General features: G+C 37.8%; 1 protein-coding gene across 3 annotated transcripts in view; it reads right to left on the minus strand.

Annotated features, from left to right (window-relative positions):
* SRPX (sushi repeat containing protein X-linked) overlaps positions 1-20,555 on the minus strand; it is a 1,243,861-nt gene that overhangs the window by 142,167 nt on the left and 1,081,139 nt on the right. For all 3 annotated transcript variants that reach the window (XM_044072420.1, XM_044072418.1, XM_044072419.1), the window contains one exon: positions 15,947-16,080. In XM_044072420.1, coding sequence (XP_043928355.1) covers positions 15,947-16,080 — 134 coding nt within the window. The remainder of the gene's footprint in view (positions 1-15,946; positions 16,081-20,555) is intronic.

Consider the following 20,555-nt stretch of genomic DNA (forward strand, 5'->3'; position numbering starts at 1 on the left):
CATCATAAAAAAGTCTACTCAAACTTCTACAGTCCACCAGTATCAGTAAATATACACAATTTCTGAAGAAGTAAAAGTCATCTAAATAATTCCACATTGAAGAAATCTGTAACTAATGAAGAGGTTTCTGCTAGCAAACAACTTTATATGTCATTGTTTCATCTACAAATAAAGTGCCTGTTGCCCTTGAGGAATAAATTGCCTATGTTGCATTAAAAAATGATAAGCTAGTAATATCGCAATAGGGAATGGATGGCAAACTGATAACAGGTTCATAGTTACTAGGTATCTTCGCCAAAAAGTACTGCAGCATCCACCCCCTTTACAACACAGTACAGTATCAGCAATGCATCTACCTACTGTGGAAGTAGAACCCACTGCCTTCTGCATCAAAAGCAAGTACACTACCTGTTGTGCTATTACCAATGCAAGCAGACTCAGCATAAGCAGCACTAAATTTTTGTTCCCCTGCAGCTTTCAGCTCCTTGTAAAATCTATTCGACACTCAGCTGTATCTCTGAACTTTACAGCGCAAGAAATCTGGAAAAAGCCAACATTTATGGGGGGGGGGACAAAAGCCTAAAAAAACAGGGACATATTTTAAACATTGCTTGTATAATATTGGAAAGTTGCTAGAATAAAATGCTGTGTTAACACCATACATTTCACTGCCAAGTCTTGAACCCAGAGGACCCTGTGCAAAACAGTCAGAGCAACATACCACTATGCCAAATCAACTGTTTTGTGAAAGAGAGGAAGACTGAAACTTAAATGGCTACCATTTAGTGAATTCAGTTCTCACCATAGCTGTCAACCTCTTAGCACAAAACACCTGAACAAAGCCAATAATGGGGGAATACAGTCCCCAAAATAGGAACAAATTTCAAATATCCATGTTATAAACTTAGAAAATTGCTAGAATAAAAGGTTTTGTGTTACCATGTACTTTCTGAAGAATATGAAGTCTGAAATTCAAATGCCTGTTGAATTGGAACAAAAGCCAATTTTCAGCGGAGCAAGGAGAAACACTCCACACACATGTTCTTTGTAAGATGGGAGGACATGCAGACTCTACACTGAAGGCACCCCAACCAAGAATCAAACCAGAGAACCTGTAGCTGTCAGGCAACAATGCTACCAGTGCACCACAGCACTACTGACTTTGCAAGGAAAAACAAACACACAGAAACCATAAATTTTATGAGGAACAGAACAAATATGAGGCAAATATCTGCAAATATTTCTTACACATGGTGGTGGGTAAGGAATTCAGGCCATTGCCACCTGCAGCCAAGGTACAGGGTTCAAGCCTGAGTATTCTCTACCAACCACAATATAGCAACTGGGGCATTACACACACACACACAGTCTTCTGTTGTTCCACACTAATAATCCTGTAAACAGTTGTAACCTGTGAAAGCAAGTGCCTTGTCTCAGCCTGTGCAAGCTAATGGCTGGTTTCTGGCTCTGCGAGAGTAGACTGGAGGCTCCAGCCTGTGGATGACACAGTCTGGTTTTCTTCTCTTCTGTGCAGTCATCACTGCACAGACTTCTGGGGTTGCAGGGCAGAGATGCCTTTCTCCTGTATCCGGACTGCCTAACACAGCAGTCTGGAGTTCTGTGAGTACCGGGAACTCCACGCGTGGAGTTCTAGTACTCGCAATTTTCTTTCTTTCATTTTTGTCTTTCTTTTCTACAGGTGGGGGGATTTTCTTCTTTCTTTTCTACAGGTGGGGGGCTGCAGTCCCTACAGCATGAGCCACCCCTGGCTATAGATAATCAATAATCTTTGTGCCAAGCCCTTCAGAGCTTTTCTGCCACTGAAGAGCATTCCTCCTGTAGGCTTTCAAGAACTGATGGTTGGCTAGCATCTATCTATCACTGGGCAAACCTTCCACAATTTATTTTATGGTAGAAAAAATTCTGTTAAATTATTTGTTTTATGCTAGGAATGTTACACTTTCTGGACTGTAATGTGACTTTCTATCACTTAGTAGTCTGTGGTTCTACTTTTTGCTTCACTGTAACATTTGATAAAAGTACTTAACTGATTTTAGGGGTAGGCGGAAGTGCATGTTGTGCTTGTTATGTTGTTTTATGGTGAAAACACTACTTTTTGGTTCCTCAGTCCTCCCGCCTTCTTGGTTTCTCTGGTATAGTCCCTTCAGCTACCATGTGTCATGGGTTAGGCACATCATCTGTGGCTGTTTGAGTGTCCTTAGCTGGCATGGTAGAACCACTTATGTTGGTCTCAGTGGAAGCAGCAGGGAATGCATTTCTACCTAGCCTGTCTGGAATGCCTGTCCCCTGGGGTTATTGTTCTTACATGAGTTAGTCCGCTTCTGTGTAAATTCCTGTATAAAAAGAAGCAAAAAGTTAAAAAGTTATCCTCCCGTCTCAGTTGCATTAGACAGGGATGCTTTATTGGGCTTAGCTCAGAGCTTAGTCCAGGCTCTTGACCCCTCTCATTCTGGTTTTAGTGATAAAAGGAAAAGGAATTCTTCATTTCTCAGTGTGATGAATAGGAAAATGATTATCAGGGAACATCTTCAGTTTTTTCTCCTGAGGTGACGGAGTCTGAATCTGAGGAAAGCATTTCTTTTGACTGTCCTTTGGAAGAATTTTCTATTTCTGAAACATATCTAGGATGAACTTTTTATCTAACTGGGGATATAATGAAATTCCACTTTTTTAATATTGTGATTTATTGCAACTGGAATTTCACCAAGCCACTCCTGTTCCTCCTGTTCTTCCTGATTTTGGAGAATGGTTTTATTGCAACAGGAAGTGGGCATTGGTATAATGGTGAAGGCATTTAATTCCTAGACACAAGATACAGGGCTTGATTCTAACTTTTGCATGGCTGGGCTCATAAAGGTCCCTATGGTCATTAGGCTAGAATACACCTATGAACCAATGTTTTAGATATTTGGGTTGAGGGTTGGCACAATGGTTAAGGCATCTACCTCACTGACACAAGGTGCTGAGTTTGAATCGCACCCATGGTTACTCTCTGATTATTGGCTAGGCATTTAACACTCAGCATACTTATTACTGTGTATAAATCTATAAAAGACTGGTGGAGTTGACATAATGGTTATGTTGTTTACCACAAAGAAATAAGTTACAGAGTGTGATTGTCACCTTTGAAAGGAAAATAGGCTAGGCTTAAAATGGCTGACAGGGACAGCTAGCTGGTACTTTCCCATGAAGAGCCTGTAACACGCCAGACGGCAAGCCTGCAGTCCCTAAGAAGGCAGATAGATTATATAAAATTCCACAGTCTTACAAATTTTTACTTTCTAATCCCAAATCTCTCCCTGCATTACTATTCTTGGTAAATTCTGCTTCAGCTAAATGTTTGGTAAATGCTAATCCCTCTCCCTCTGACAAGGATGGAAAGCCTTTGACAGATTTGGAGAAAAAGGAGTACATCTGTGCCACACTTATTTTTAGAATTTGTAATTGTCAAATTCACATTAGGGTTGTTGTTTGCTTCACTTGATAATGAGGAACACTATAGCCATCTCTTCCACTTCTGAGGAATAAAATCTTCAGCAACTACATTTATTTCTTCTGTGTCTCAATGATGTGCTTATGATTCAGCTAATACATCATTCAGAGCACCTGCTACTGGAACCAAAGGTTTGCATGGTTATGTTCTCAGAATTTACCTGAGGATATTAAAGCTGGTTAGGGAGGGTTTTTTTGGACCATCTGCTGTTGAGATCCTGAAAAGATTTGATGAGAAAGGAAAGCTGATTCAATGCATGATTCATTTTTTTCAGCCTGTCTTCTCCAAGTTTGATTAAGGTTCCACAACTACCACAGGTCCTTTTTATAAAAAGCAAACCCAGCCAATTTCAGGGAAGCAGATGCTCAAAAAGCAATAGTAAAGAGGTTCCAAAAAGAAAGGAGAGCTTCCCAGAAACTAGGACAGTTCAACAAGTTAGAATAACTATCTACAAATTATAAGCCCCTGGTAAGCCTTTAAGTCTTCCCCAAAATCTGGCACTCGGCTTCCATCTTTGGCAACAGATAATGTCACACAAATGGGCTCTGAAACTGATCAATCCTTTTCAGGGGAATCTGCCTCATCCACCAGATCAAACTTCTTTTTTTTCCCTTTTTTAATTCAGCATTTTTGACTTAGAAGATCACACCCACTGTTCCTCATTCTCTTACAGGGAAAGGCTTTTACTTGGTAATATTTCTCGTACCAAACAGAGAAGCCTAATAGAGACCAATCCCAATTTTCTCCTTTCTCACTCATTTTGTCCAAAAGCACAAATACTATCCTTTCACAAAATGTTACCTATTATCCTACTTTCACCTTTTGGTAACATATGATTTAAATGATGCTTATCATCATATTCCTATAGTCTTCATTTTAATTTTTTAAGCATTTCTGTCTTGATTACATTGACAGTTTTCTAAATTACTCTTTGAATTATCCACTGCTCCAAGAGTGTTCACAATGTGTCTAGTTCCACTGACACCTATTGCAGACCGCATGGTATTCACATTTTTCCTTAGTTATAAGACCTTCCTATCTTTGCAGAGTCTTTTTCAAAGTGTCAAAAGTCTGACTTTGATAAGAGATCACCTTTGCATATTGGGTTTGCAGGAGAACATTCACAAGTTTTGTTTGATGACTTCCTAAAGGATTATACCCCTGTCTCCCAAATACTTCAGTTCAAAGAGCTTTTCTTCCATAGAAAAAAAAGTAGATTTATATCTAGATCTATTCCAGAGTTTTTTTCACTCAGTCCAGGACTTCAGCAATGGGGTTTCTCAGAATGTTACGATTCAAGGCATACATGATTCTCATGAGTTATCTTGCCAGACTGCACATGAGAAATATCAAATGATACCTAAGACTGATTTGGTACCAACACCAACACCCCCTGGCATTTCAAAATCTAGTTTTGACAAGTATAAAAAGGGAACTACTTATGTGGAGAGACTAGTTTTACCTGAATCCAGGCCACCCATTTTCCTTTCCCGCTCCAGCAAACTCTGACAATGACCATCTTAGACTTTGCTTAGGGAGCTGAGTCTATGAGGGTAAAACTGCAAGGTCTCTGGAACACAAAAGACTGACCAAAACACATAAACATAAGAAAGATGTTTGCAGTCATAAATGCACTCAAGTTTCTCAATCATCAGTGTCCCTAGGGTTGATAAAAGTGATTACAGACAACAGTGATGTGGTGTATAATGTATGTATCTATTTATTTATTGACATTTAATAACTGGGAAAGTCCTACTGCATTAGCTCCTCATTTTCAGCTAAGGCGTGTGGAAAAATAGCTTAAAGTATTAAAAAAAAATTTAAGAACAATAATTTTACAGTCTTTAAAACACTACAAAAACATCTGCTGTATAAATATACCAAATTACACATAATGTGAAAACATTGATAAATAATAGGTAGAAGTCATATGACAATGATTTAATATTTAAAAAAACAGTCACTTTACAGAGAAATTAAAAGTAAGTTAGTATAACACAAGCAGGAATTGCAATATGATGCCATATTTAAAAACAGAGTCAGGGGAGAGAAATAGACTGAAGTAAGAAAGTGGGCAAAGTAGGAAGAGTAAGGAGGTGTAAGGTACAAATAGGTACTTGATCATATTTAGGTATATAGTTTATCATGTGGCTGAGCAAGAGCAGAGCCACATTTTGGATAGGAAGTCTTTCAGAGTGGTTTTAAAGGACTGGGGGGAGGATAATGACCTGATGGATACAGAGAAAGAAGTCCAGACATTAGCAACATGGTATGAATACATACCATGCCCAGCAGATTTCATAGGTTTGTGGACAGAGAGGAGGTTTGGCCATTAGATTGTAATGACAGATTGGGAAAATAGTTGTGTAGAATGGCATTTAGTGCTGCACAAGCAGACAGATGGTGAATCATTTTATAGGTGTCACAAAGCTGTGTAAATGTTAATTGATGAGGTATTTCTAACCAATTCAGATTTTTATTGCTATACAGTAGTGGGATCTAAAAGGGGTATTTGCTGCAAATGTAGCCACTTTATTGTAGCATTGTTCAAGTTTTGATTTTTGTGATGCCTGAGGTTAGTAAGGATGGGAGAACCATAAAACAGTGAGAAGAGCAGGTAAGTAGTGGCAAATGATGTTTTAGCTGCATTGATGAGAATGTTTTTGACTCTGTTAAACATCCCTACTTTTTGATGATTTTTGATATGCAGTTTTGTATATTTAAGAATATCATCCACTATCGTCCCTAATAATTAGGTATGAGAAGTGACTTAAACCATTATATTATTAAGAGAGAGGATTTAAATGTTTTTTCATGAGAGTGGGATTCGGTGAAAAAAAGTGTGTTTTTGTTTTAGCTTGACCATGACTTATGAGTTACAAAGCCACATTTTAATAATGTTTTTGATATGTGACAGGCAGCCTGATATGCATATAAGAATGTAGTCACAAGTGTACTGTGTTAGGGAGGTCTGTTGTGTGGATTTGTGGAGAGTGCTGGTGAGAATGTTAGAGAGGAGGGGGGGCAGGGATTGAGCCTTATGGGAGGAGTGTCACTTTACTGACTGATATATATTGGACAAGTAGATTTTGAACCATAAAAGGCTGGGCTGAGCTGGACCTAGTGAGGATATTTGAAATACAAGTTTGCTGTGTTGAAGGCTGTAGACATGTCTAGAAATCAGGAGTTCACCAGTACCCCTAGCTTTATTAACGGTATCTACAAAGATTAGGAATGCAATGTTAGTACTATGGGAGAGGCAGAAGCTGTGCTGCGTGGGGAATGGGAGTGCTTCCTGCAGGAGATTGTTCAGCAATTGTTTTTGAATATATTTTTCAAGTATGTTAGAGGGGGGATAAGAGTGCTATATGTCTAAAGTTAGTGATATCTGTTAAATTTCCTCCTTTGTACAGAGGGATAACGTGTAATTTTTTTTCCACAGACTGGGAATGTGGGATTCCTGGATTGACCTATTTATATGGATTGAGACAGGATAGGCAATGCTATTATCTGCAATTTTAAAGTACTTGCTTGAACCATCATCAGCTGAAACAGAGCGTGGTTTGAGTTTGTTTAAAAATAGTTTTATATAGGATGTGGACACAAATTTGAAGGTGAAAGTGGATGTGGTGACATGTGGGTTTTGGGCAGCGTTGGGATTAGATGTTCAGAAATCATTGGTTAGAGATGCTATACTGTTACTGTGGGAGGAGTCAGGGTTGAATTTTTGGCTGGGATATAAGATTTCTTTAATGGCTGACTAGAATTGTTAGAGTTGCATTTACTATTGTTCTGCAAGTTGTTATAGTATAGTTTTTTTGTCTTCATTTATTTATTTTTTAGAATGGTTGTGGAGCATTCTGAAGTTTTTGGGATATTGTGGTGTTTTATATTTTTGCCGTTCTTTCCATGCTTTTTCTTTATATTGCATTAGTATTCTACTCTTTTTGGATAGCCAAATGGCATTATTTGTTTTTAGTCTCTTCCTTCTAGGAGATGCAAGGCTATTTAGGATATTTAGGAAAGTTGTATTGAATTTGTTTACAGCATCATCTAAGGGGAAGATTTTTAGGATGCTCCAGTTAATAGATGATGGGCTAGTAATGAATATGTCTGGGTTAAAATTGGACAAGTTGCTTATTGTTTTATCAGCATGCTGTTTCAGCAGATGTGTGAGATGTCTGGTTTTACAGATTGGGAGATGGTCACTGAGAGAGTCTGACATTGTACCTGTGGTGGTAAATCTGCTAAGGTCTGATACCAGGATCCAGTCTAATAAGGAATTTGATGTCTTGCTATAATGTGCGGGGCTATTAATTAGTTGTGTGAAACCATATAAGTTCATGTTGGATGTAGAGGGATTCCAAATCTTATTCTCTGTATGCTATGTTAGCCTGGGATACAACAGCTTCTCACAGTCTCATACTACTGGCATCTTACATTCTGTCAGATCAAAACATTGTAGCAGACAAGCTGAGTAGGACCAGGACAGACCCCCGTGAATGGAAATTGAATAAGGGGTCTTCTACGATTTGACCCATCTGTGATGAACTCATCAGGTAGATCTTTTTGCTTCCATTCACAACAAACAATTAACAACATTCTGTAGCTAGACTTCTTGTAAGCAGTCCTGAAAAACAGGTGCAATCTTATTTCCTATGACAGCAATGCTCCTGTCTGCCTTTCCACCCTTTCTACTGATATCCAACATCATTCTGAAGATTCAGAATGACTCTACAAGGGTCACTGTGGTTTCTTCCTTCTGGCCCAGGAAGCAGTAGCCCTCCTTCTTTTGGAAATTACCAAGGGCAATTACCAAGACTGAACCTACTCATACAAAGACGGGGTTGTTTGATGCACCCCAAGTTGAAACTCCTTCAACTAACTGCCTAGATGATAGAGCTTTAATACCTTTTTAGGTACCTAGATTCTGAGGACATGCATTAGATACTAAAGAAGGCAAATAAACCTACTACTAGTAAATCATATATTAGTAAATGGAAACTATTTTCTAGTTCATGTTACAATAAAAACCAAGACCCTTTTAAGGATAGCATGTCTCTGGTTCTACAATATCTGTGTGAGTTATCCATCGGCATGTCTTATTCCACTATCTACTTCATTCATTGGCCATTTCTGCATATCTGCTCATGAATCCCCTTCTTTCAACACATTTTTATACCAAAATATTTTTGAAAGGGGTTCTGCTAACCTTTCTACCGAGAAAACAGATGACTCCTTTTTGGGATTTTAATTTTGTTTTAGAAAAATTAACTCCTACTTCATCTGACCCAGCTCGTCAAGCTGATTTGAGGTTCCTATCATAGAAAACAATTTCTCTGACAGCTCTGACTTCTGCAAGAAGAGTGAGTTGCAAGCTTACACGGTGGGTCAACCTTACCTCATTTTCACAAAGACAGGGTTTTTTTGAGAGCTAATCTTTCATTAATGCCTAAAATCATATTTAAATTTAGTTTGAACCATTTTATCCATCTCCTTGTCTGCTTTCCAGAACCTAAAGGTGAAGAAGAAAGGATTCTTCATTCTGTGATTTCCACAGACAACTCAGATGCTATCTTATCAGAACTAAAACCTACAGAAATTCTAATGTTATTCATTTCTTATAATGGTAAGAAAAAAAGTTCAATGTGTGCCAAAGCAGACTATTTCCAAATGTTTAATCCTTGCTATCTCCTGATGTTATTCCTACCATAACAATGCAATTCTAGGAAGGGTCAAGGCTCATTCCAAAAGGTTGAACCATGCTATCTCTTGGTTTTATTTCCTCCCATTACAATGCAGTTCCAGGCAAGGTCAAGGCTCATTCTGGAAGGACCTTGGCATCATCATTGGTTTTTGGTACGAGGTGGACTCTAGATGTATTAGAGAGGCAGCAACATGGTTGTGTGTGTATAATTTTACACAACACTACAAACTTCACTCCTTTTCCAGGTCTAGAGCAGACTTTGCTAGGACCATTCTCCAGGGGATCCTGAACCCTCATCCTTCGTTTTCACAGTCTTTATAAAGTATGGTACTCTACCCATATATCTAAGGCTACTGCAACAGTGATCAGATGATTAACATAGTGTAGATGTGTAACTAAACTTCACTGCTTCAGTAGACACCCCCTACTTCTAACCCCTTATTTTTGTGTGATTTTTGTTGCTAGGGTATAGACTTTGATTTTTACTTACCTATCATTGTCCTCTTTCAGGGCTTTTGCTTCCGTCTTTCAGTTGGCATGAAAGCTCTGAAGGGCTTGGTGCCTAGACTATTAATTTTCTACAGCTCTGCTTAAGCCATCAATGGTATGGGCATGTGGAAGGGCCATTAAACTTTTGGAACTGGCTGACTGGTATATCTTATGCAGTATATAACCCATATAGCTAAGATTACTGCAGCACAGATCATTCACAATCTACCATTATGGTAAGTTTACTTACAAAACTGCATTTTACACCCCTCACTAACTTCTAGATTTCACACTGGTTTCAAGAGAGATACAATAAGTGGAGGCAGTGGGCTTGCTAATACTTCTAGTAATATTACTTCCTACAATTTGTCTATATATGCTGCAAATGCTAGCAAATATCTTCCAAAGCAAATACTCATTTCAACAGTGGGATTTTTAGATAAGACAGCATTTCTGGTACCACATAAGTTCATAGGTTTGTATTAGGTTAATGACTAGACAGGCCTTTTTAAGCCTAGCCATGCATCCCAAATCTCTGACATAAACCCCACAGATTCTAAAACTACCTTACATTCAGCTAAGCTGCTAAGCTTGCCCACTGTTTTTGTGTTTTGCTTTGCACTTGCAGTATTACATCTTCTTGGAACCATAACCAGTGACATTTAAATTTACTGCTTTGCTCAGAGGTACATTTTCTATTGGTTAATTGGTAGTTTCTCAGAGTACAGCAAAGGATACCATTGAGGAGTCTAGGTCAATTTCCCAGTCACCCCCATTTCTTGAGTACTGTCTGGTAAAGTGTGGTGCTCAGAGTCACATAGTAGGCAGATGGAGGCTGTGAGGAAATCCTAAATTGCAAGAAGCATTTTCTTAACAGATCAAAGCCGTTGTCCCTTCTAGTCTATATATATTCAGCTCACTTTCTAGGGCTATTAGGTTGGCTGTCAAATCCCTTTTATTGTACAGGGTTATTTAGCAGCTCATAATAAGGTCTATGATCTCTCCATAATCAGTTATTGCTTTTAAAAGTATTTTCCTGTTCTGGACATTTGTCCTTTATTTCTGACATCACATTTTGATTTATCTTATGTAGATATATGTATGATTTCAAGTTGTGCTTGTTAAACTCATTGACATTACTATATTTGCAGTTGCTACTTTTGATATTTAGGGAGAAATTATGGTAAATGGTACTGCAGTGCAACACACCCTGCAGAGATGAGCTGAATTGTACTGTAGTATCACTTATCAATTCATACTCATCCTCATTCCCAAAAGGGCAACATCTTATTACCTGGAAAATTGTAGGACTATGAACTAGTTGCCCCACAGTGCAGCTGGAACAGTTAAGAAGTGGCTCACCTATTAAATGTACCACCATGGAGTTCAGGTACTAACAGAACTGCATGCAGGCAGTGATTACCACTCCAAGGACAGATAGATACACAAACACACACACACACACACACACACACACACACACACACACACACACACACGTATGGGGGACCTTAATAAAGTTGATTTTCTTTAAAGCTGACATCTGTTTTGTTGGCAAACTTTGGTTGACAAAACATAGTTGACAGCAGTGCAAGATCACTAGAATATCAGGTTGAGGAATATTCCCTTTACCCTGGTACTGTGCAATCTCAGAGTGAGAATATATAACTATTATGGGGTGTGGGGGGGGGGGGGCACACACACATAGGTATTGGAGGAGGGAGACTTGCCCCGACTAAAACATGTTTTTAGATGTATCTCTGAGAATTTGTCTCTGAGCAAAATTAACAAAGTTGACATTTGGGTGCTATGAGTTTTTAAAGTATACCCATTATACACCTGTGTATGTGTGTGTGTGTGTGTGTGTGTGTGTGTGTGTGTGTGTGTGTGTGTGTGTGTGTGTGTGTGCGTGTGTGTGTGTACATATCTATACATCTATATCTAAATATCTAAAGCTATATATATTTATGTGTGTGTGACTTATTTTTAACATTGTGATTTCATGCTTGTGCTCTACCTTATCCACCTTTCCCGTATTGCAGACACACACACACACACACACACACACACACACACACACACACACATTTCAGGCCCCAGCCACGTGACTACCCAAAACAGCAGGAGGAAGGGTAATAACAAGTAATTGTTTATTCACAATAGTCAACTTTTTTTAAATGGAAAATGAAACTGTGACTGTGCATTATATGCAGTTATGTGAATTCTTAGTTGCCGAATGCAAAAGTCAACTATTTTCTAGGAATTAAACAAAACTATAAAAAAGCATTTTAAAAAATAAACTTCTTAATTAGAGGGGCCCTTTTAACATGAGTTACTCCTTAATAAACTGCAGACTTCTCCTCTTCTGATCTTTAACCAGATGACTCTCCAATCCAGCATTTGCATCATATTCTGTATTTTGTATTCCATCAGGTTATGCCAGTCGTATACTTGGCATTGGAACTAAGCCCATAGACTGATCAATACCTTTTCTGGTTTGATTCCAGGCTTTACCACTGTCAGTCTTCCTAATGTTGAACAAATAAATTACTAAAATCTGAGTAAACTTTCTCCTATCTCATCTTTTTCTGTAAATCAGTTACTTTTTTAAAAGTCAGTGTAGGCAATACAGATGAGTTAGTTTCTAACTGGATTTGCTAGACCCACCTCTTACACATCTTGTCCCTTCCAATGAAACACGGGTCATGGTTTAAGCTTTGAGCTCTGCTCTCTAAGGCAGGAAGGATGAAGGGTGGGACATCAATACAGGAACTCTGTCCTGTGGCATGACAGAAATAGATGTCAATAAGAACTATGCTCACTATCAGCCCGAGATCTCCCATATACAGTTAGCTTTCTGTCGATGGAGATCTCAGCATCAGCAAAGAGACCAGGCATGTGCTACTGGGTACTGGGGTGTTTAACCTCTCATGCCACCTGGCTGGCTACATTTCTTATTATTGTTATTTTCTTGTTTGCCTACAAGCTTTCCACAGTTAAATCAACATTCAGTCCTTGCACATCCATGGAAGATAACACAAACAAGACTTGGAAATATCCAGTTTCATCCTGGAAGGAATTTCCAGTTTCCACAAACATGAGTTTGCATCAGTGATTTTAAATGTGTGCCTTACATCTTACAAGTGTGATTCGAGACCTTTTAAGTTGTCTATAGCCTGCAAGAGAGTTCTGTGTTTAGTTATTTATCAGATGCAGAAGTTCTCTCTGAAGCCTAAATTTTTTTCAATCTCTTCTAATAAAGGCTGCCATTATCTAGGTCTGCAAAAAGCATTGTATAGCTCACAAATGTCTTGATCACTTCTGGCCAATGACTGACTTGCCATTCCTTGGAAAGGAAATGCAGAAGGCAATTTATACCAACAGTGAATCTCATTTTAATAATACCTGAACTCTTGAATCCATACAAGTTCTTTTTTTGTACTCACCTTAATCATGGCTAGACCTTAATTAGGTATTTAATGACCTCCAAATGCCACAAGATCAGTGTTTTTACTCCTTCTGGTCTGTTTGTTCTCTCTGTAACATTTGGCATTGTTGACCATGAAATCCTGATTGAGCATCTTAAATATTACTGTGTGTGGCCTTTCCTCTAATACTTTGGAAAGGTTTGCCTCCCACCTTTCTGAAGTACCAAGAACTTAGTTTCTTGTCTTAGTACATGTCAGCCTTAACCACCGGAGTCTAAAGTGCCTCAGAGCTCAGTCTTGGGACTCCTACTGCTTCCTATGAGTGGTACAATCAGATGAAGAGGGTTAGCCTAGTGCTGCTCTATAGATGGAAGAGCTCTATAATTCCCTAATGAGAGTATAAAGGCGAATTTCTTGTTGAGTAATTTAAAACAATAATCTCATATGAAACTCAATACTACCAAGACACAGGTTTTGGCAGGATGAGCAATGTCTTCTGCTTCACCTTTTATTACCTGTGGTGGCAGTAGGTGGGATAATGTGGCTAAAGTTTGAAATATTGATGTCTTCTTTGATGATCAGCTTACAGCCGGCCAGGTATCCACTGACTTTGTCATCTTGCATTCACATAAGGACTCAAGGAATATCCCCATGATTAAATCCTAGCTCCATCTGAAGACATCTTTTTTATCATGTTTTATTCCCCCACTGCTGTCATCAAGGGATGTTTCCCTATGTAAGGTTCTAACCCCACCTGCTGAAACCTGACAAGGGTGCCCACATCACTGCAAGGGCCTACTATGCCAGCTTACATATGTGAGTGCGTCTGTCTGCCAGCTTCCATGTTCCCAAGGCAAAACAGCCTCTGGACCACTAGTCTCTTCTGACAGGGGGCCATCAGTCTCTCCTCCTAGGGCAGGCACTCTGTTATTTGGCTGCTCTGTCATACCCTTTCACACTAGTCTCTTCTCACAGGGGGCCATCAGTCTCTCCTCCTAGGGCAGGCACTCTGTTATTTGGCTGCTCTGTCATACCCTTTCACACTAGTCTCTTCTGACAGGGGGCCATCAGTCTCTCCTCCTAGGGCAGGCACTCTGTTATTTGGCTGCTCTGTCATACCCTTTCACACTAGTCTCTTCTCACAGGGGGCCATCAGTCTCTCCTCCTAGGGCAGGCACTCTGTTATTTGGCTGCTCTGTCATACCCTTTCAGCCCAGCTTTTCCAGTGCTCGCAGTTATAATTGAACTTGGGTAGTCTGAGTGACAGCCAGGGTTTTATTCCTTTTTGTCACAGAGCCAAGACTACCTGAGGATGTCTCTATGGTAGTTCATGCCTTGTTTTTTTTTCACATATCAACTCTTGCAGTGCCTTTCACATGGGGCTTTACAGCACTGAGCTGACACCTCTGTGCAGAAATCTCCAGTGAAGTTATTTAATGGTACTCAAAACTATTACTGTATCACTCCTCTTTTGGGGGGGGGGGGGGCTGCAGTAGTTACCCATTTCATATTGCATCTTATTTAAAATCATGGTGGTGCTACCTCTAGCTCACATTGTTTCTGTCGTTCATACCTAATGGAGTTAACAATTCCCTACTGCCCACTATAAGTACTGCTTTCTACTACTATAGGATTGCTAGTGGTTCCTTAGGTATAGTGTGAGATTTCTTGTGCACATTCATTTGCTACCAACTGTTAAATTCAGTTTTTAATTTTATTTATTTGTTAACTGAGTTAATGAGCTTCTCTGTCTTGAACAATTTTCAGGCAATCTGCTGCAACAGAGCTTACTACCAAAATGGTATCAGGAATGTTCCACCTTGGCCTTATTTAAGTGATCCCTCATAACAATAATGTGCAACTGGACATACATACCAAATCAGTACCTGCCTGCGCATGAACAAAGGGTAACTATTGATGCTCTCTTACAAAACAATAATACAGCTGATGGCTTCCTTTGTGAAAATTAAAAAAAATTTAGGTCAAGAGGCAAGTGTGAATATTCTGTTTTAAGAAATTAAATAATATATTAATATGCAACTTGAGTATCATCCAAGCATGCCAGCACTAATTAAATGATGCTTTTTTTCCAGGATTTCCCAAGTGTTGTAAATCTGTATATATGAAACCAATGTGGGTATAACAACATTCCATTTAAGGAATGATGGTATAACAATTATATCATAGTAGTGTGTTTTGAGATTATGATGATGTAGTACAACAATTTTTTTTAAAATACAGAATGTTACAATATAATTATGAACAACAGCACCTGTTTTAGGAAATCAGTGCCTTATTTATTACTTATTATCCCAGTGTGTTAAACTGAATGGTACATTAAAACTAAACAGTAAATTAACCAATTAAGATGTGTGTGTCAGCATATACAAATATAGTTACTAATATTTTAGCTGGACGGATATGGAATGAAAATCATGGTCAGATGAAGCCAAATTTTCAGTTAGTGGACTAATAAATTACGAGTGATCTTGCTTCTACCTAGTTCAGGGAAGAATGGATGATGTTCTAACATATAACACTAAATTACACAAATGTGACTATTCAACAAGATTAGGCTTGGCAGTAACCCTACAAGACTAAGTCCATCCTCGGTTCTAAGCAGTAAGCACTGGCAAAATATGGGCACACTGCAATTATTTTAGGGTATGGGTTGTCAAAAGGAAAATTATTATTACCACTCTGTGAGTAACAGACAAACATTGTTAAGTACAGAACAGTACATCACTGAGCTATTCCATCAGTTAAGGACAGCATAACAATTTAGCAGTAAAAAAGCAGTTCATTTACCAAAAGTGCTCCCATCTGAAATCTGTAGAAGTAACTGGCAGCCGTGGGAGTAGAAACAATCAGTAGTCGTCTTTTCTCATAGAACTGGTCTAGAAGAGCAGATGCAGTTCTCACCATAATATTAATCTGCATGGCTAAAACAAGAAAAAGCAAAAACAGTCATAACATCTTCGCATTTGTTTGAAATACCAGATTTAAATTGCTTAAATTACTGTCTATGACTGTCTTTCCTGTTTCCTAAAACAACATTACAAACATGCATGCCAGGTATGCCAGGTTCTCTGCAAAGGTCAAGTTATATATGTTTCAGAGTAGAAAAACCTGGTTATCCCAGTAGACAGTATTAATTAGTGCCCTAAACTTCAAATCCAAGAAAATGACTTCATTTAGGTCTGACAGCTAAAAAATTGATTAAAGTAATAGTTTTGGTGACTATCAGTTTTAAGTTAATTAGTTCATGTATTTCAAGCAACAGACACCATACATTACAAGCCTAAATTTTCAAATTTTATTTATTTCATTTAGTCAATTAGTTATCATTAACCTACTTTCATCTTCTTGTAATGTCACCTTGATTCAATATGCAGATGACTACCATCATCTGCTCTTCAAACACCTTAACTCACCTTCAAGAAATCATTCAACAAGTTGTCATCTCCAGTGAAACTTGATTTACAAGAGCACAACTCTTACTCAACCCCCAAAAAACAAACTGCTCCTCTTTACCTAAAAAACTCACACCCTTAACAAACTATCTTTCTAAATCTTTTTGGCAACTGGCATTGAAATTGAATTAGTCCGTCATACCAACTATTAGGAGTCACAATAGATGTTAATCTTAAATTTGAACTCCACATCCAAAGCAATATAAAGAAAACCCATTAAAAACAGGCGTGCTATACAGAAACAAAGATTGTCTGAGCACACCCATAAAAATTACTGTAGCCAAAACATACCTTCTGCCCTCCCTAGTCTGTGGATCTCCAATTCCAACCAATTTACAATCATCCATAAAAAACTAACTTGAAAACTGCTACAACAAAATTGCCAAGTGTGATACTAATTTGTCCTCCTTTACCCATCACTGTAAAGGTCTGGATACCCTTATCAGGCTGGAGCTCCACCTCCATCTCTCCTATATTCAACTTATAACAATACATAAAATTATACACAAACCATTAGCCTGCCCAGTTCTTACCACTTTAATAAACATATATTTCCCTAAAAGAGCTCTCACATCAGAAGACAAACAAATTCTCACCATAAATAAGCCAAATAAATCCTCTGCACAAAGCCTATATTCGTACTCAAAGCAAAAAAAAAAAAAAAAATGGAACTACTGGTCTCTAACCAACAGAACTATTTATAACCTACCGACGTTTAAATGCTCCCTAAAATAATACTTTACAAAATCATGGACCTGCTCCTGTGCTTAATCCTAGCTGAATTTACTCTCTATACTTCACCCACCCCCTTCAAACTCACAACACAACCTCCTACTCCACTTTTTTTTGTTTTTCCCACTACCATACCGTATCCACTTCATTTCTGCAGACCTTTCCTCTGCCTTTTTCTTTCCTCCCTACTCACCTAAGCTACTTGAAGACACATTAACCTCCACTCTTCTTATAATATCCTTTTCTCTCCATCCTTCTTCCTTCTATAACCATAATATGAACACCTTCTGTCATACTAAAACATCACTCAATTTCCCCTCACTGTTTCTAATCATGTAATCTCTAATATCTCTTTTAAATATTTTATTAGAATTGTCTCTAGTCTCATTTATCGCATACTAATCTATGTAACAAATAATATGACTAATGAATTTTTCACATATTTTCTCCTACTCGTGTTATTGTTTTTTATTGCACTCTGCTATGAAACATATGTTCTATGTTTTTCTCATTAATTTTTTTTTCACTCGTATGTATTGTAGTATAACATTATACTTTGTGATTTAAAATATCTATAACTGATTTTTGAAAAATTGTGATTGTGGACCTTTTATCCCTGGGCCTCCACTGAAAATGGGTACTTTCTGGCCCAGTTGGACTTGCACAGTAGACAAATGTCAAATAAATAAATAAATAAACAAGTAGCAGTCATTGTTTTCTTAAAAATAGCTGCCTATCTATTAAACATAACCAGCAGGTAATTCTATATTGCTAAAAAATATTTCCAGCCATTTGTTTAAAACATAATATTACTTTGGCTTGTAAACATCTAAGTCAGGACAGTCAAGAGTTCCTTAAGAATTAACATATTTTAGATAAACTAGGCACAAAAGGACTGAGTTGTTTGAAACACAAAAAGTGGGATATAGGATTCTTGTACAGAGTGGTTAATGAGGATGGAAACATGGTAAGATATGGATTCAGCAGCCATTTTTAGGAAGTTAGTAGGTAGATTATCAGCTGCAAGGTTTTAGTTTCAGAAGGAGTTTCTTAATTGTTGAGGTAGGAACAGGTGAGAGAGTTAGAGGGAGAATGTTGTTTGGACATTTGGTTGGTGAATATGAGGGGTTATTTTTGGATAATTGGTTGGATAAGGCTAGAATGGAATCTGTGAAATGGTGGTTAAATTGAGAGGCTATGTCCATGCCATTATTGGTGGAGTTGGGAGTAGGAGTGGTAGTTTTGCCTGGTTTTAATAGGGAGTTGATGGTTTGCCAAAATTTTTGTGGGTTGCTTGAGTGTTTGGTTTGGGCACTAAGGAAGTAGTTCTGTTTGTCAAGTTTGTTTTGTCTTTTGGTTATGTATAATTTATATATATATATATATATATATATATATATATATATATATATATATATATATATATATATATATATATGGGTCTACCTGATAACACCGACACACCAAAACACTGATAACGAAATAACCAACACGACAAAACCGAAAGTTCAAAAACACGAAACTTCACATGCCCGACAAACCACAATCCCGACAATCAACAAAACAAATACCTTTCCCGAAAAACACACAGACAACACAAGCACACAAAAAACCTTACAAACCTACACTAAACCTTACATACACAACTATCTATGCACTAACCTTAACCCAAACCCTAACCCTAAGGTCCGTCACTATCGCACACTTACCTTACCCGCACCCTAACCCTAACTCACTTAATCCGCCCCTAACCCTTAAGTCCGTTACTATCGCTCACTTACCTTACCTGCAACCTAACCCTAACTCACTTAACCCGCCCCTAAACCTAAAGTCCATCACTATCGCACACTTACCTGACCCGCACCCTACCCTTACGTCCATCACTATCACACACTTACCTTACCCACACCCTGACCCTAACATCCATCTCTATCGCACACTTACCTTAACATGTCTGTGTTCTCAGCATTGGGATTCTCAACTTTCGGTCTTCTCCGTTGTCGATCTTCCGGTGTCGGTTATCTCGTTGTCGTTCTTTTCATCTTTTGGCATTATCAGATAGACCCATATATATATATATATATATATATATATATATATATATATTTATATAAAATTTAAACTTTATTTTAACAAGTGAACACATTCAAACTTTCAAATGTGCAGGACTTCGTCAGACTGAACATTACACCAATAATGCATCAATCAAACATCAAATAAAAGAGTCACGTGGCATATAAAATGTCAAATTAAAACAAAAATCTTCACTTTAAAAAAACATGAAATTGTACTTCATTTAGGAATTCTAAACTTTAACCAGGGTAAGCAGGTTTATAAATCCAAGGTGTAACTGCCATTTAATTTCTTTGTTATTTAACAGATTCTCTAAGTACCCACCTCCGTTATCTAAAGATGCATTATCAAGAACATAAATTAAATATTTACCAGGTTTACAATAAGGGTTATTATGTTTGAATAAAGCCTTATAATTATCACAAGTCTCCATAAAACAAAGGTGGTCCCTAATTCTTAAAGAAAGTTTTATATTCATTTTACCTACGTAATCTTTGAAATCTGGCTACATATAATCACTCTAGAAAAATTAGAAGTAAATTTCCCCCAACACCATAACAAGTGACACTCCCATCATCCACAAAATAAGACCCTTCTAATAAATATATACAAAATATACAGCAGGCACATTTAGATGTGACTTTATGTTATTTGTTATCTGTCTTTTTGTATCACCAAGTTCTAAACTATTTTTAAAATAGTAAACATTTTTGTATGCAAAAATCTGTTCCTTATCAACAACTTTCCACAGCCATTCATTGGCCCTTAAAATTTTCGGATTTGCTTTGATTATATATTTTTTAATGTCTTGACTGTAAACTGAATAATGTAAAACCATTTTACAATTCACCCTCCTAGCGTTCCTCACCTCAAAGTTCATTCCCATTCATTTTCTCATACAATCAGCTTCCTTCATCTTTTTAGTAATAACATGTTCTGGATGCCCCCTTCATCTAAACATCTCATTACATTCCTCCTTTACTGCATCAAACATTGTGGTTCAGTAGTTGACCTTGACACTCTAGTTAAAGCACTTTTTACTAAGTTGTCTTTAAACTTAGCTGGTTTATTCCATTACAGTAAAAGCATTTTTACTTGAAACAACTTTCCTGTTACTTTTTCTTTCTAACTTTTTCCAA

Source organism: Protopterus annectens, chromosome 5.part0 (genome assembly GCF_019279795.1).
Source record: "Protopterus annectens isolate FY-2018-M chromosome 5.part0, PAN1.0, whole genome shotgun sequence".
Taxonomy (NCBI): Eukaryota; Metazoa; Chordata; order Ceratodontiformes; family Protopteridae; genus Protopterus; species Protopterus annectens.